Source organism: Porites lutea, chromosome 12, assembly GCF_958299795.1.
Source record: "Porites lutea chromosome 12, jaPorLute2.1, whole genome shotgun sequence".
Taxonomy (NCBI): Eukaryota; Metazoa; Cnidaria; class Anthozoa; order Scleractinia; family Poritidae; genus Porites; species Porites lutea.
Window position 1 is genome coordinate 13502366 of NC_133212.1, and position 13854 is coordinate 13516219.

Below are 13854 nucleotides of genomic sequence, written 5' to 3' on the forward strand. Positions count from 1 at the left end.
TTGTAGGCCCGGAAGCCACTCCCATATGAAAGGGGCGGGGATGCTAGTAGGAAATTTCAATTTAAACCCCTAAAGAAGACCAATCTGGGCGTGGCCCAACCCTTTTTTGATCCCTAAATAACAAATACAGCGACTTTAATGGTGGCAAAGACATCATTATCGAATCCTGACTTTTACCCATAAGTTGTTTTAAAAAGCATCGTCATAAATCTTTAGTTCATCATATTCGCTTCTTTTATCGTTGGCACTTGGCACTTGGTGGAACAACAAACTTGAAAATGTTGAAAAGAACTGTAAGTGCAATATATCATTAAACAATATTTACATCATACACGCAAGACTACGAAGGCTGAAAGCTGTTAGTGGCCAGTCAGATTTTGTATCTACGCCTTTGCACGTAGTTTACCATAATCCTGATATACGACATACACTATTATGTAAAGGACAGTACAGGAAAATGTCTAGTCATCATTTTTTATATCTAGTTTCGTATTACCCTAGCCATCACTGGACAAAGACATTTTGTTACAATGTTCTTCAGGTATTGATGTTATAGAAAACTTTGATTACATGAATCAAGTAAATAAAACGAATTGAAAGTATATACTTTTTTATACTTCTTCGCGTGCAAAAGAGATATTTACGGCTAAATATAATGGCATATTGCCCAGGACACCCTAAGTGAGACCAAAATCCGAAATTTTCACCCCTAAGCGAGACGATGAGCACCGCTGCCCCTTTCATATGGGAGTCCCCCCAGGGCTTGTAGGCTAGAAGTGACTGACATGTACTAGGCTATAACTAACGATTAGCAGCTCCCCATCATGAAAGAATGCCTAGCGTGTGAGCTTGAAATCGTTGCTAGCGAAAATCCATTCCACCTATTAAAAGGCGATCATTTCAGCTAGCGACCCCTAGAGGTTCAAAAAAAGATTGGTTGGGAATTTTTGTCTCCTTTTGCCCAGACTTTCTTTACAGACTGGACCAGGCGAGATATATTCTCCCCTATTCCTAGCATTTGTTAAGTTAACTTAGACTATTTTCAGTAAAATGCTGCTGCTATCGTTGAACCGTGAGCTCCTGCTCATTTCCGCATTTCGGAGAGAAGAAACACGCTGGAGAACTGGTGACGAGTTGCCTGATGATATCTTGGTTGCCGCCATGATTGTTGTAGAAAGAGGCGGAAAAGTTGTTTTTTAAGGTGCGATAGTTATGTCCACTAGCTGTCAGCATTACATAAGACGTTGCTCCTTACTGGTAAGTTTCTCTGATTCTTGTTTTATGTCGCATATACTCGAAAAAGACGTGAACAGATTTACTGCATTACAGTAAACAATAATTCACTTAGCTGAAGAAGCGGTGGATTAGTTTAGCTCTAATACCACACAAGATACTGGCGTCATCTTGGAGGATTAAGTCATTTTGTAACTCAATTATTTTTACTTGTTTGCCTTACTTCGATTTGATACGGCGTACAGTGTATATAAAGCTTAGTTGAAACATGGAAGCATTGCAAAAACTAGCGCAACCTCACCTGGTCTTTTAGGTTTTTCTTGATTCTCTCAAGAAAAAAATCTCGAATACCAGGGTAGCAAAAACCTACAAAGTACGTGTACTTAACTCTAGATCTCACGTGAAGTTCTCCATACATCTACATTGCTCCTTGGTTTAAGACCAAGTTCTTTAAAGGGCTAATTAGACTTTTTGAAGAGATCTTTACTGGTTGTTTCAGGTCACAAGCAAAATAAAATATTCACAACCGATCTGTTTGGGCTTTTTGGTACATGTAGCTTGCCTTTGGCTCACCATGGTAACTGCCCACACAGATCAGCTTCACATGGTGTTTTGAGTACTTTAAAGTCAGGGGTGGATCCAGGATTTTTTTTTAGGAGGGGGTGCACTCGTCTCTTCCTCTACTTCAACACCAATAAACCACATTTTTTTTTTTTTTTGCAGAATGCCAATTGTATTAGAAAACCGCATGTAATCTCAGGGGAGGGTGCATACCCCCTGCACCCTCCCCCTAGATCCGCCCCTGAAAGTGTGGTTGTTTCAATCTTCTGATTGTCTTCTTTTATTTTGTGTGATCACTTGACTCTTGTTTAAAATGGAAATAGTTAAACCCCAGCTTTTATTTAACCACTTGACTGATCTAACTAAAAGTAATTTCTTAGAGTACAATTCTTAATTTCAGGTAAGCACATTACTCTGCTGCACTGGGTGTATGGTTAAATAAACAAAAGTTCATCCTACTATAGCATTTAAGCTTGCATTGTGTGATAAGTCTTCAAAGTACTGTGTTTGAATGCATCCTTTATTATTTTGTAAGTCACCTTAGAAATTTTTGTTTATTAAACAAGGGTCTCTTGTGTGATTTGCGTCCATAGGCACCATGCTGTGTTAAATACTACAGCTGCAGATTGTGTCATAATGACAAAGAAGATCATGAGTTAGACAGAAAGACTGTGCAGGAAATTAAATGCCTTCAATGTGGTAGTAGTCAAACAGTAAGTTGTAGTCTCTGAAATAATGTAACTGCAGGGTTTGCAAATTTTATTGATTGGTGAGGTCCGTGTGACTTGTGCTTCACAAATTTTGGAGTCATTATGGAATATTTGGAGTCACGTAACACAACGGAGAGAAGAACCGTTTAAAAACGGTTCTTTACTCAGTCTTTTTTATGAGGATGCCATTCCAGCACATGGTTCTGGCACGTATACAGAGTACGCTATTATGATGGCAACATGAAGTAGCAGCCTCATGTGAAAGTCCGTTGACATGGAAAAGCTAGAATCCATCATGATGATCGTCGTTTGAGTAGTCTTTATTGTGATTTAGCCTGTAGGTGTACATGTTGTAGTTCAGTTTTATCCTTGGTTTAATTTTTATTTTCCTTTGTTCTAAACTCATTATCATACATTACCATACCCCTAAACAAAAGAAAATGAAAATTAAACCAAGGATAAAATTGAACCATAACATACATACATGAATAATCCTTGAATTGGTCCGTTTAAATCAGGGTTGTAACGTTTGCAGTTAATGTAGATGTATTTGTTTTGAAAAAGGTAGGGGAAAAAACTATTTTGCAACCAAAACTTTCTGGAGTCAAAGTGACTCCCTTTGTAACCTCAGTGGAGTCATCTTGAAAATTTTGGAATAAAGTACGCCAAATTTGGCATATTTGTGAACCCTGTGACTGAATATATGACTGCCTGATCTTGTAAAAAATGCTGATGATCTCATTTTAGTGTGCTTTATTAGGGACAGATCATACAGAAATATCAAGCAAGACTGTAGTATTTCCCGGTAAAGGGCAGGCATGCAATTACGCTAATCAAAAATAGCACTACATTTGAAATTCAAAATTGGTGAAAATTTTGTTGTTTGAAAATGTAAATGTTTCAGCTCAAAATTAAATTCAGGTGAAAATTGTTTAACCTAGGTTGATTCTCCATTTCCCTTGTCTCCTAGCCATGATTATTCAGGAATTAGGGCTAGGAGACAAAGAAGTGAGAATTAAACTAGTTTAAAAAATTTTACCTGAATTTATAAATTTTGACCTGTTACATAAACATGCCTTACACTAGTCAGTTTTGTTTTCAATCCAAAGATTACGATAGGTAAAGGTTTAGCCATAGAGAGAACAGGAACAATAATAACTGATATTATATTGATGACCTCATTGTTTTGTCTTGAAATGTAACTAACTGGATAATGCTGTTGTTGACTTGTATTTTGTATTTCTCGTACATTTACTAATTTAAGTACTTAACTTCTTTTATGAATGCAGGTAGCATCTCATTGCAAAGATTGTGGTATAAAGTTTGGCAGATATTTCTGTATGATCTGTCGATTGTATGATGATCAAGAAAAGGGACAGTTTCATTGCAATGGTTGTGGAATTTGCAGGTGTTGTGATTATGTGCACTGTTATTCAGCAGTATTTGTTGAATCCACTTTTATCATAAGCTACACATTCAGTGATAAAAAGGTTACAATATTATTTAGGTAAGCATTACTGATTCAGTGTGCATACACGCAATTTAGTTTTAACACAAATCCTAGCCTGTTGTTGAAAACCTAAAAGAAAAACCAGTATTATGCCCTGCATATATATAAAAAAGGAAAACAAAAAAACAGAAAAAGTTGTAAATACATTGAATAGTCCCATAGCTACAGTGTAGAGTTAACTGATACAATATAGCTGTATGGCAGTTCACTTGGAAGATTAGTTACATTTATGACCTTAACAGCTATACACTGTACATACTATATTTTGCCTAAAAATTTCCTACAATTTTTAGTGTTTGGATCTCCTTGGTTGTTGTTATTGAAAGTGAGTCAGCAACAAATCTGCCAGATTTGTTGTTTCCTGGCACTGTCTTTTAACAATTTAACCCAAGATCAGCATTTTAATTGAAACACGAGTTTTTCACAATTAATTTTAACCACTGTTTGACACTACAGGTACATGTAGATTAACTGTGTTTAACTTGTGTTTATGGGATTAACTTTCTTTCAATCAGCTGGGTGCTAAGGCTACAATACATGTGTTATTACACTGAATAGCACACTCTCTTACAATATTGTTATTGTTAATGGACTAAACTGAATATGAATCAGCAAGGAGCAGCTAATGGGGAGAACCCTGTGAAGTGTGAAGTATATGGATAAATGGAACTTTCACTTGTAGAACTCTGATCATTTATTTTATTTCATTTTATGTGTTAAAATTATTGTGTTGTAGCTGCTGGCTGCTTAGTAAGCCTTCAATTATTTATTAGCTGCAAAAGGTTGCATTTTAAAATGCAATGTAAATTAATAATGACTTGATCTAATTATTCTTCAATCAAGAAGGTAATTTTTCCTTACTCCTGCACTGAGACTAAGTTTTAGTTACAATGTAGGTTATACTTTACTTTTTGCATTCAACATTTTTGTCTTCACTGACGTGTGGCCAAACTACTTTATTCTACTATATTTTTTATTTTACATCAGAGTTGGTGGAGAGGAGAACTTCTTTCACTGCAGTAGATGTGACATGTGCTTAGGAATTCAGCTGAAAAACTCACACAAGGTAACAAACAATACCGGTAACTCAAGGTGTCTGCTGAAATGGATTTGTGCAATTAAGCTCAGTTGGACAGAAATCACATCCAGTCAAGTCACTCTTACATCAGTTTTCGTATGATTTTATTGCAATATCCAATCACTGATGTCATGCAAGACACCAGCATGGCAGTTTAGCTGTTTAATAGGCATGAGACTGCATGTAGTACATAAAAAAAAAGTGAAATAGGTCACAGCTATCCAAAGATGAAACAGCAGCATTTTTTACCATATTTTCCCAATATTATTTTTCATACCCTATTTATGGTTGGTGTGATATCTTAACAATTTTACCAACCCAATACACGTAAATGTAAAATGTAAATATTAGAAGGTCTGAACTGCAGAAAACTTTGTACAATAAAATGATTTTTGTTAGGTCACCTGTAGAAATGAGTTTTTACACAGTCTAAAGGCAACATTTTAGATTAGAAATGACTTGGTTGTACTTAGCCAGTAAAAGACAATGACACTGTATAAATATACTGTATATAGGCTACCATAGTACATTACGACATGTAGGTACATGTACTTATGAGAAAACTGAGCTTTGAAACTTCTCTTAGGGATGCTGTATTGTTTCCATGGTAACTGTTATTACATGTTTATTTACATCTTAATAAGTTTTCTGCTATGATTGGTGTATATTACATGTAATTAAATTTTGTCCCTAGTCACCTTAGGGAGCACGTCCAAATATCGGTAGGGAACCTGATCATGGGAAACGGGCCTGATTAATTTTCCGATTGTTCGGAATCGGTACTGGTCTGTAGGCAACAGTTGCCGTTTCTGATTACAATAAAAACCTCGCTGATTCAATTGGAGCCAGTTGACATTTCGATGTTCATATGTGTCATCATCATATTATTTTATCTGATATATAAAATGAAGTGTGTCACGAAACCAAATGATGAAAGAGTCGTTTCTCTCCAAAGTAATTTCTATCAACGGTACCTTTTTCCTACTCCATAACAAATAACAATATTGTATGTTCCTGTATGTTGTGTTTCGAGTTTGTTGATTTGATGCGTGCCTACATGTGATTTTCGACGTTTTGCAGAGGTATTTCCTTCAGTCGATCGCAAACACCACGCTGCTCCATAACATTTATTCTATGAAAATTAAAAGGAGTTAAATATTACGACTCAAAACACCACTGTTCTTCGTTGATACATAGCAAACAAAACACCATACTGAGTAGTGTGTACTTTACTCGATACTTTCTAACAATGCAATACAAAAACATGACTGGAACTCACTTTCTCGAAACTCAACTGGATGCATAGACTTGTTACAAGTAGACCTCAACGGGTTTCCTAGCAAGCGGAGTGAGAGCAAAACCATGGATAATATAAAACCACGGAATAAGCTTTTACGAAAATTTGCGTCTTTCATTCAACAATCCTAAACGCAACGTGCAATGCAATCTGAGGATTGTCTCCAGGGAATTAGCAAAAAGAACTGATATTCCCACACTCGTGAGTCACGTTTGACATGGAGCGAAGTTTCATACTGGAGTTACCAAAGAGAGAATGGCTTAGTGACTTAGCTGTTCTGTGAGCTTGGTGCCACGTGAAATTGCTTTCCATTCTCAGCACTTAGGAAAATTTGCGCTTGACTCAAGGTGGCTGACTTTTTGCCAAAAATCAGAACCTTTTTTACCGGAGTGTTCAACTAAAGCAAACTGTGCATACATCCGGTAAGTTTGACTCAATTTAATAGCGGAGAGAGAATTGAGAAAGAGAAAACCAGTTGAACGCCTCCTTCAGTCACTTTTTTGAGTTCATATGAAACCAATAAACAACTTGCAGCCTGATTCTCAGACGATGTCCTCTTCTCTCCTGTGGCAATTTAGAAAGTTAAAGTACACAACATGGTAACAACATTTGCATTTTGGTCGTGGATGTTCTGACTTCTTTCTATTAATTTTTTTCGCTTAAAGTCCTAAACTGATTATTCCTCCAAAGATTCTTATACTCATGCGTTTTGGGTTCTGGTAAGCACAGGCCCAAGCTATTTTAAAATTATCATTTTGAGATCGTACACTTGCAATGTACATTGCGCCAAATGACCTGCTGTTTCTTCTCGTGCCCATTTTGATACACAAATTTATAAATCTTTTCTGGTCATACTCTGTCATAGCAAATACAAACAAATGTTTGAAACTGTGACATTAAATTTCGGTTCAAATAGGACACATTTACTGTATGAGAAAAATAAGGTTAATAATAAGAAGAAACACTTTATCTGCTGGTCTACAACATTTAAATTGGAAATTTAACGTGCTTGTGCATCGAAAAACAGTCATTCACCCTTTTGCTTTTGCTTTTGCTTTTGTGACAGGTTATTTGAGCTGCCATATATTTTTGATGACCTTTTGATGACCGTTGCCAATTCTGTTTCATTCAGTACCAAAAATCGGCATGGATTGATCGGCATCGGTGTGACCCGCTACCAATATTTGGACACGTTCCCTTAGAGACTCTAGTAGCACAGTAGTAGGACATCTGATAGATCTAGAACTTGGAGAGGGTCATGAGTTCAAATCTCATCTGGAGCTAGGAAGTTTTTGAAGATTTCTGATGTTTTATTTCTCCTTTCTTTCTTTCTTTCTTTCTTTCATATTGTCTCAATGACTGTTTAAATATTTTGTTTTCAGTGCGTTGAAAAGAGTTCACGCTCAAATTGTCCAATATGCTATGAGGTGAGAGCAATTACTATTTCTTGATCAGATATTTTGTCTAGGACACATGCACTTCAGGGTTTAAAAAAATGATTATCATGGCATCACCTGTATGGAGCCCTCCCAAACAAAAGCGGCTGTTTCCTTGTGCTATTAGTCTTAACTCTTTGTTTTTGCCACCTGTGTGTGTGTGCTGACTAAAATTTCCATTTTTTTCTCTTGCACCTTTTGCAGAACAGCTACAAATAATTATTATGTAAAATGTCTATTAGTACATTTGTTTAAATCTGTTTTTCTTATACCCCGGTATATGTAACACCAGATAGCTAATGAGAAGGGAACTTCCTATAAACCAGCTGATAAATGTGATTTTTAGGATAATTGAGATTTAGTTTTTATCATTATTGAACCCCAGAGTGTGACTTCAGCCACATAATCACAAGTTGTTTTTCTTTAAAAATTAAACATTTTAAGTTTATTATTTATTTTACTGCGCAACTATGAGAATTGATTTCTAACACATGATTATATTGATTTCACCCTTGGCAACCAAATTAAAATTCACGTGGTTACATTTCCTTCACCTTTTACATATATGCCAGATTGTTTCTATTTTTAATTAATGTAGTCCTTGCATTTGCCCAGCATATCTAATCTAACAAAACTGAACAAAATTGATTTCGATTGATTTTGGCAATGAGATAAAATTTGACATGGAATTGTTTGTGAGTTTGATTATCAAACAGATCGAATATAATCAAACTGAACCATTTGATTTTGTTTTCTTACCGAACAAATTGTTGATTGAACCCAAATCGTAGCCTCAATCTCGTCTAAGAAAGACTGATGTGTGTGGTGAATACATAGCCATTTTAGCAGAATGGCAAATTGCTCTTTTTAGCAACAAACGAATATCAAACAACAACTGCAACCTTTCCAGCTAGTTTCATGTTGATATCATGTGTTACATAAAACACACTGACACACATGTATTCATTTTTCAGTGCATTTCTGTTACATTTCCAAACAAAAAGGTTGTACCTTATGAACAAGAAAGCAGTTCAACTAAATAAAAATTATATCTTTTCTCATGCTGTGTAATTTTCCTTGGTAGTCCTCACTCAGGGTCCAGAATTGCTCTATACCAATGTCTACATGGCTGTAGCTGCTAATTTCTGAGTGGGGGTCAGTTTAAAGAATCACAAATATGAGGACAATCATGTGTATTAAAGAGGAATAATAATAAGTGATGAAAAGTATAAGCACTATATAAATATTTTTATTACTTACTTACTTACTTATATCTCAGTGCAAAACCAGTTATTATCAACTGCCCAAAAACTGTTCAATCAAAACTTTGGAAATGTTGGATGGTTCAATTGGCAAAATTTTTTTGTGACTTCGATGTTGTGTGATCATTTGTTTGGCCATCAAACTTAATCATTTGATTAATTTTGATTGATTTTCATTACCAAATATTTGACTTATAGATACAATGTACGTCAGGCATTTGACATTTGACATGAAAAGAAACAAATGGAAAAAAAAAATAGTTAAATGAATAAATAACCCTCTGTTCTGCTGCTATGATGTTTTAATAAATGAATAAATAACCCTCTATTCTGCTGGTATGATGTTTTCACTACACTTTAAGTTATGTAGCTACAGTTATTTTTGCTATTTCTTCTTTTAAAATAGGATATTCATACGTCTAGAATACCATCGCATGTTCCTTCTTGTGGACATCTATTACATAGGTAAGTAACTTACATGATCAGATTAGTGTAGCTAATGCTTGGACGTACAGGAAGAATTTTGATGTTGACCAATGTGGATTTAGTCTGCTCTATGGCCATTCTTTGTGTCATCACATATTGCTCCTCCCCACAAATAGCTGCAATGACGTTACTGAGGGAGTAATAATGACTTGAAGTAATCGGATGAAATTCAGGCTATCGGTATTAAAACAAGCGATCAATCTAGTGTTGTCTCTGTAGTCCTATTCAAACTAAATTATAACATTGTTAAGCAGCAGCAGCAAGCAAGTTGAGCAAATGTAGCAAAAAGCAATGATCAATGTGTTAATGTGAAGTTGCCAGGTGCCAGTTTGGAAATTGCTTACCAATAAGTTATTAGCGTGTTTTTGTGTGAACTAAACCCTTGAGAGTTTATAAGTACTTCATGAAAGAACACTAAGAGCACATCCAGCACAGGAAATACATCAAAATTTAATATGCACAGTGGAAGTAAAAGTCGTGCAGGCCCCTATCAAACCCTTTTTTATCTTTAGGAGCTTTGGTAACCTCCTTTAACAAACATTTCTGAAGATGAACCTTTTTTCTGCTATTGGACATATTTGTTGAAAACTGAGAAGCCTGTTCGTTTCCAAGCACAAGCAGAAAGAGAAAGGAATGTGGTTTTGTTTGTGGTGAAGAGCATTGTGTGATGACACAATTTTTCTCAAACTTGTTTCTGATGTAGAGTGCCATTATTTAACTAGTAGATGTTTCACTTACAAGTTGTTTTTTGCAGAAATGCATTCCATTATTTCTCCTTGATTTGGTGGAGGGGGTATCATCTTGTACCAAATTTTAAAGTTTATAATCTACATGTATTTCATTTTATATTGTACAGTTATCTTGCAATCTAGTCTTGAAATTCTTATGAATTTTTATATATTCTTAAAATTTCTTCATTTACAGTACCTGTTTTTCAAAGTTACTGGAGTCGGGGTATGTCAGTATTAGCCAGTTTATTTATATAAAATGGCCTTATTTAAACTGTTTGTCATGAGATGTTATTATCCACAATCAGAGTTATTATTTCTTATTGCGCTGCACGTGAGTAAAGGGCAACGCCCAATTAAGTTTTGAGCAGCATGTTTGTCGAAAAAAGACAAAACGGTGGAGACATAACCTCATTTGTTCTAACTAAACTTTATGGTCATTTGTATTCGGCATAACCTTGATGTAAATTCAGTGCCCACAAAAGAAATAAAGTAAATAAATTTGACTATAAATACAAACTTAAGGTTCATCTTACGGACCTTAGCAGATAAAGAGAAACAATTAGAGGGCAAGCCGGTGATTTGGTAGATTTTTATCTCTTGCCATGCTCAGTAAAAACCAGTGTTAAATGGGCACATTTAATGGGGCATTCATCTACTTGGTAGTCCACCACTTGCCACTATGTCGGAAGCCAAAGCAATGGGAGGCACATACAATGTAGCTTTTATAAATAGTAATTGTTTTAATTGTTTTGCTTCATGTTTTTGTAAAGCCAATTTTTTTCCCCTCTTGACCTTGTCAGACATTTCTTTGTTTTAGGGGGTATGCTTGTCCAATATGTAACAGATCTATGGTTGATATGAGTCGTGCATGGCGGATGTTGGATAATGAGATAGCACGTACACCAATGCCCGCAGAATATAATAATTTCATTGTTTTGGTAAGTTAATGATTTTCTGTTATAAACCAGTTGTTTCCTTGAGCTGTTTATAATAGTGTCCAACTTTTTGTGGGAATTTCCTCCGTATTGTGAGGAGTTGTTAGAATTCTTAGCATTGCAAATTGCTGACCCATTCACCCCTAAAGGTGGCCATAGAAAAAAAAGCACGGACAATTTTTTTATATTCTTTCATTTTGTAAAATCTTAGCGAATAAATGGTCTGTTGCAGGCGTTCAGATAATAGAGTGTAGCTTGAACTCAGGAAGCAGGGGAATAAATGGAAAAGGGGGAGAGGGGAGTGATCCCCACCCCCTCCCCTCACTGCTATTGGATTTTGTCTTTAGATTTACAAGTTAGTGGCAAATCATTTCGCCATAACTTAATCTAGGAGTGTAAGGAAAAAGTAAGGGAAATTTTGCTCAGTCAACAATGGTCTGAACATTATTGTTTTCATTGCAGATTCTCTGTCGTGATTGTCACAAGGTAGGCTGTACTGATGTAATTTCTTAAAGTTTTTAATTCTCTTAGAGGACACTATGTTATTTCGTCCAATAAGCCCCCAAGCTGCGGTAATCACCGACCTCTTTGGCCAAACTAGTAAATATAAGCTTTCCTGGTGATCAGAACCCCTTCCAGGCCTCCTCTGGCTTTTTTTTGTGTAGGGAAATATAGGAAACACCTGCATTAAGAACATTACGCGGAAAGTTGGCTAATAAAACACCATAAATGTATATATAACAACCAATTCTGTCTGATAAATAAAACATATTCTTATATAAAAAGGAAGAGGGTGAAAGTATAAGAAACCATTACAGTAACTCGTATCGTTAAAGTACAAAGGTGTGCTGGACCATTCATACTCTAAGAGCCATATAGTACGTAACAGTGCGTAATAGTAAGTACCCGTAAGTAATTAAACATTGGATGTTTTTTTAACATCCTCGTTGATCTGCATAATTCTTCACATCCTAGTATATGCGGGTGTTTGTACTGTATATCACAAAGAAAGCCTTTTTTCTCAAATTTTATTCTTGAACTTCTTTAGCACCATTACAGGAGAACTGTTACTTCTCCATTAAGTACAGATTTTCTTCATATCAAGATTATTTTAATCAAAATAAAGTTTCAGTTTGTTGGGAGAAGAACTTAATAAATTAACCACCCTCCTTCGAGTAGGCTTTCCTTTTTCGGTGCAGCTAGTTCAGGAAAAACAGTTCTAACTTAAGTATTGTGTTTTGTATCAACCTTCTAACAAATACGCTTTCTTAGAGAAGTGAGGAAAAACGTATCGAACCTGCATAATAGGTTGATTTAGCTATGACTCTGACGTTGAAAAATTGTCTTTTGTCTATCTAATTGTCTATTTTTGTTATATTGTGCTGAAATGAGGACCCATTTCTCGGAAAACCAACTTATTTTTTTCTGCATACTTCTCTTTCTTGTCAGAGTACAGCGATTTTCTTCTTTTTCAGGAAAGCAAGGTCAAATTTCATGTCGTTGGTCTAAAATGCGCAGAGTGTGGTTCATATAACACCAGCAGAGAAGGAGAGGAGGGTGTTCCTGTGATGCCACCACCGATACCAGTAGCGGCTGTCGCAACAGAGGCTGCAGAGGGCGAGGATGAATGGGAAACAGAGGAAGAGGAAGAAATAGTAGGAGGAGATGCAGAGCAAGAAAATGAGGAACAAGGACAGGATGATGGAGTAAACTTAGCTGAAGTACAGTTAGACATTGATGGAGACAGTAATAATGTTCTTCCTTTGGACTAAGGTCTGAAGCTTAAAATATTTCAAAATGGTCTTTTGCAGTGCAGGTGTATGTGATATAGCGCTTTGTCATATGAGCCTTCTACTCCAGAACTAAGATACTGGAACTACGGTTTTGCAAAGCTGGTCTTTTACTGTGCAATTGTGATATGGTCTTATTGAAACTATACCTGTTGAAAGACTGGTCTCATCAGTGGCACCATGGTATTGAAACTGTCGTATATGAGGCTGGTCTTTAACTATGCGATTATGATTATGTCAGTCGTGAGACAAGTTTTAACAGTGGAAGCTCTGTGTTGTTTGGTCTACATGTTGTATAATGTGTACTTACAAGTCTTTTAGTGCAACTATGTAAGGACCTATCCGCACTAGCAGACAAATTTGGAGTTATCTTTGAATCATTAAAACCAAAAGTTTTATGGTGACTCTCGTTACATCTGACAACACTTGCATTTAAAAAACGGAAGGAATAATGGCTTGTCCAGTTTTTACCCGATGCAAATTTTTGTAAAATCAAAAATTTATAAAATGGCGACAAACTACTCGCGTTGGTGATGACAGAAAAATTGTTTAAATAAACAGCTTTTTCGCTAGTGCAGATAGGCCTTTAACATAGAAGCCTGTTCCAGGCTCTCAGATAGTAGGGATGACGCGCAAGTGTAAGGCTATCAATATAGCTGTTGTAACACTGGAATGATCTTGTAGCTGATCTGTTGTAAGACTGGTCTACTTTGGAACTATGATTATTGCAAGTTACATCTGTGTCGCAAGATTGGTCTGGTACCGAGAAACTGTCGTACATGTATATATCAGTTACAAGACTGGTCTTCTACGGTAAAGCTATGA

At 35.9% G+C, this 13854-nt stretch overlaps 1 protein-coding gene across 1 annotated transcript; it reads left to right on the forward strand.

Moving 5' to 3' along the window:
* Positions 1–1126: 1126 nt before the first annotated feature.
* On the forward strand, positions 1127–13425 carry LOC140954060 (RING finger and CHY zinc finger domain-containing protein 1-like). Its single transcript, XM_073403463.1, has 10 exons — positions 1127–1257; positions 2388–2507; positions 3794–3912; positions 5002–5080; positions 7772–7816; positions 9494–9552; positions 10498–10527; positions 11122–11242; positions 11702–11725; positions 12715–13425. The coding sequence occupies exons 1-10, from the start codon at positions 1213–1215 to the stop codon at positions 13009–13011; spliced, it is 939 nt and encodes a 312-aa protein (XP_073259564.1). The 5' UTR covers positions 1127–1212; the 3' UTR covers positions 13012–13425.
* Positions 13426–13854: the final 429 nt, after the last annotated feature.

Excerpts from the sequence above, each read along its gene's own strand:
- LOC140954060 (XM_073403463.1), top strand. The coding sequence starts at position 1,213 with ATGTCCACTAGCTGTCAGCATTACATAAGACGTTGCTCCTTACTG. Across the intron at positions 9,553-10,497 it reads TGTGGACATCTATTACATAG|TACCTGTTTTTCAAAGTTAC; the intron begins GTAAGTAACTTA and ends CTTCATTTACAG. Across the intron at positions 11,243-11,701 it reads ATAATAATTTCATTGTTTTG|ATTCTCTGTCGTGATTGTCA; the intron begins GTAAGTTAATGA and ends TTTTCATTGCAG.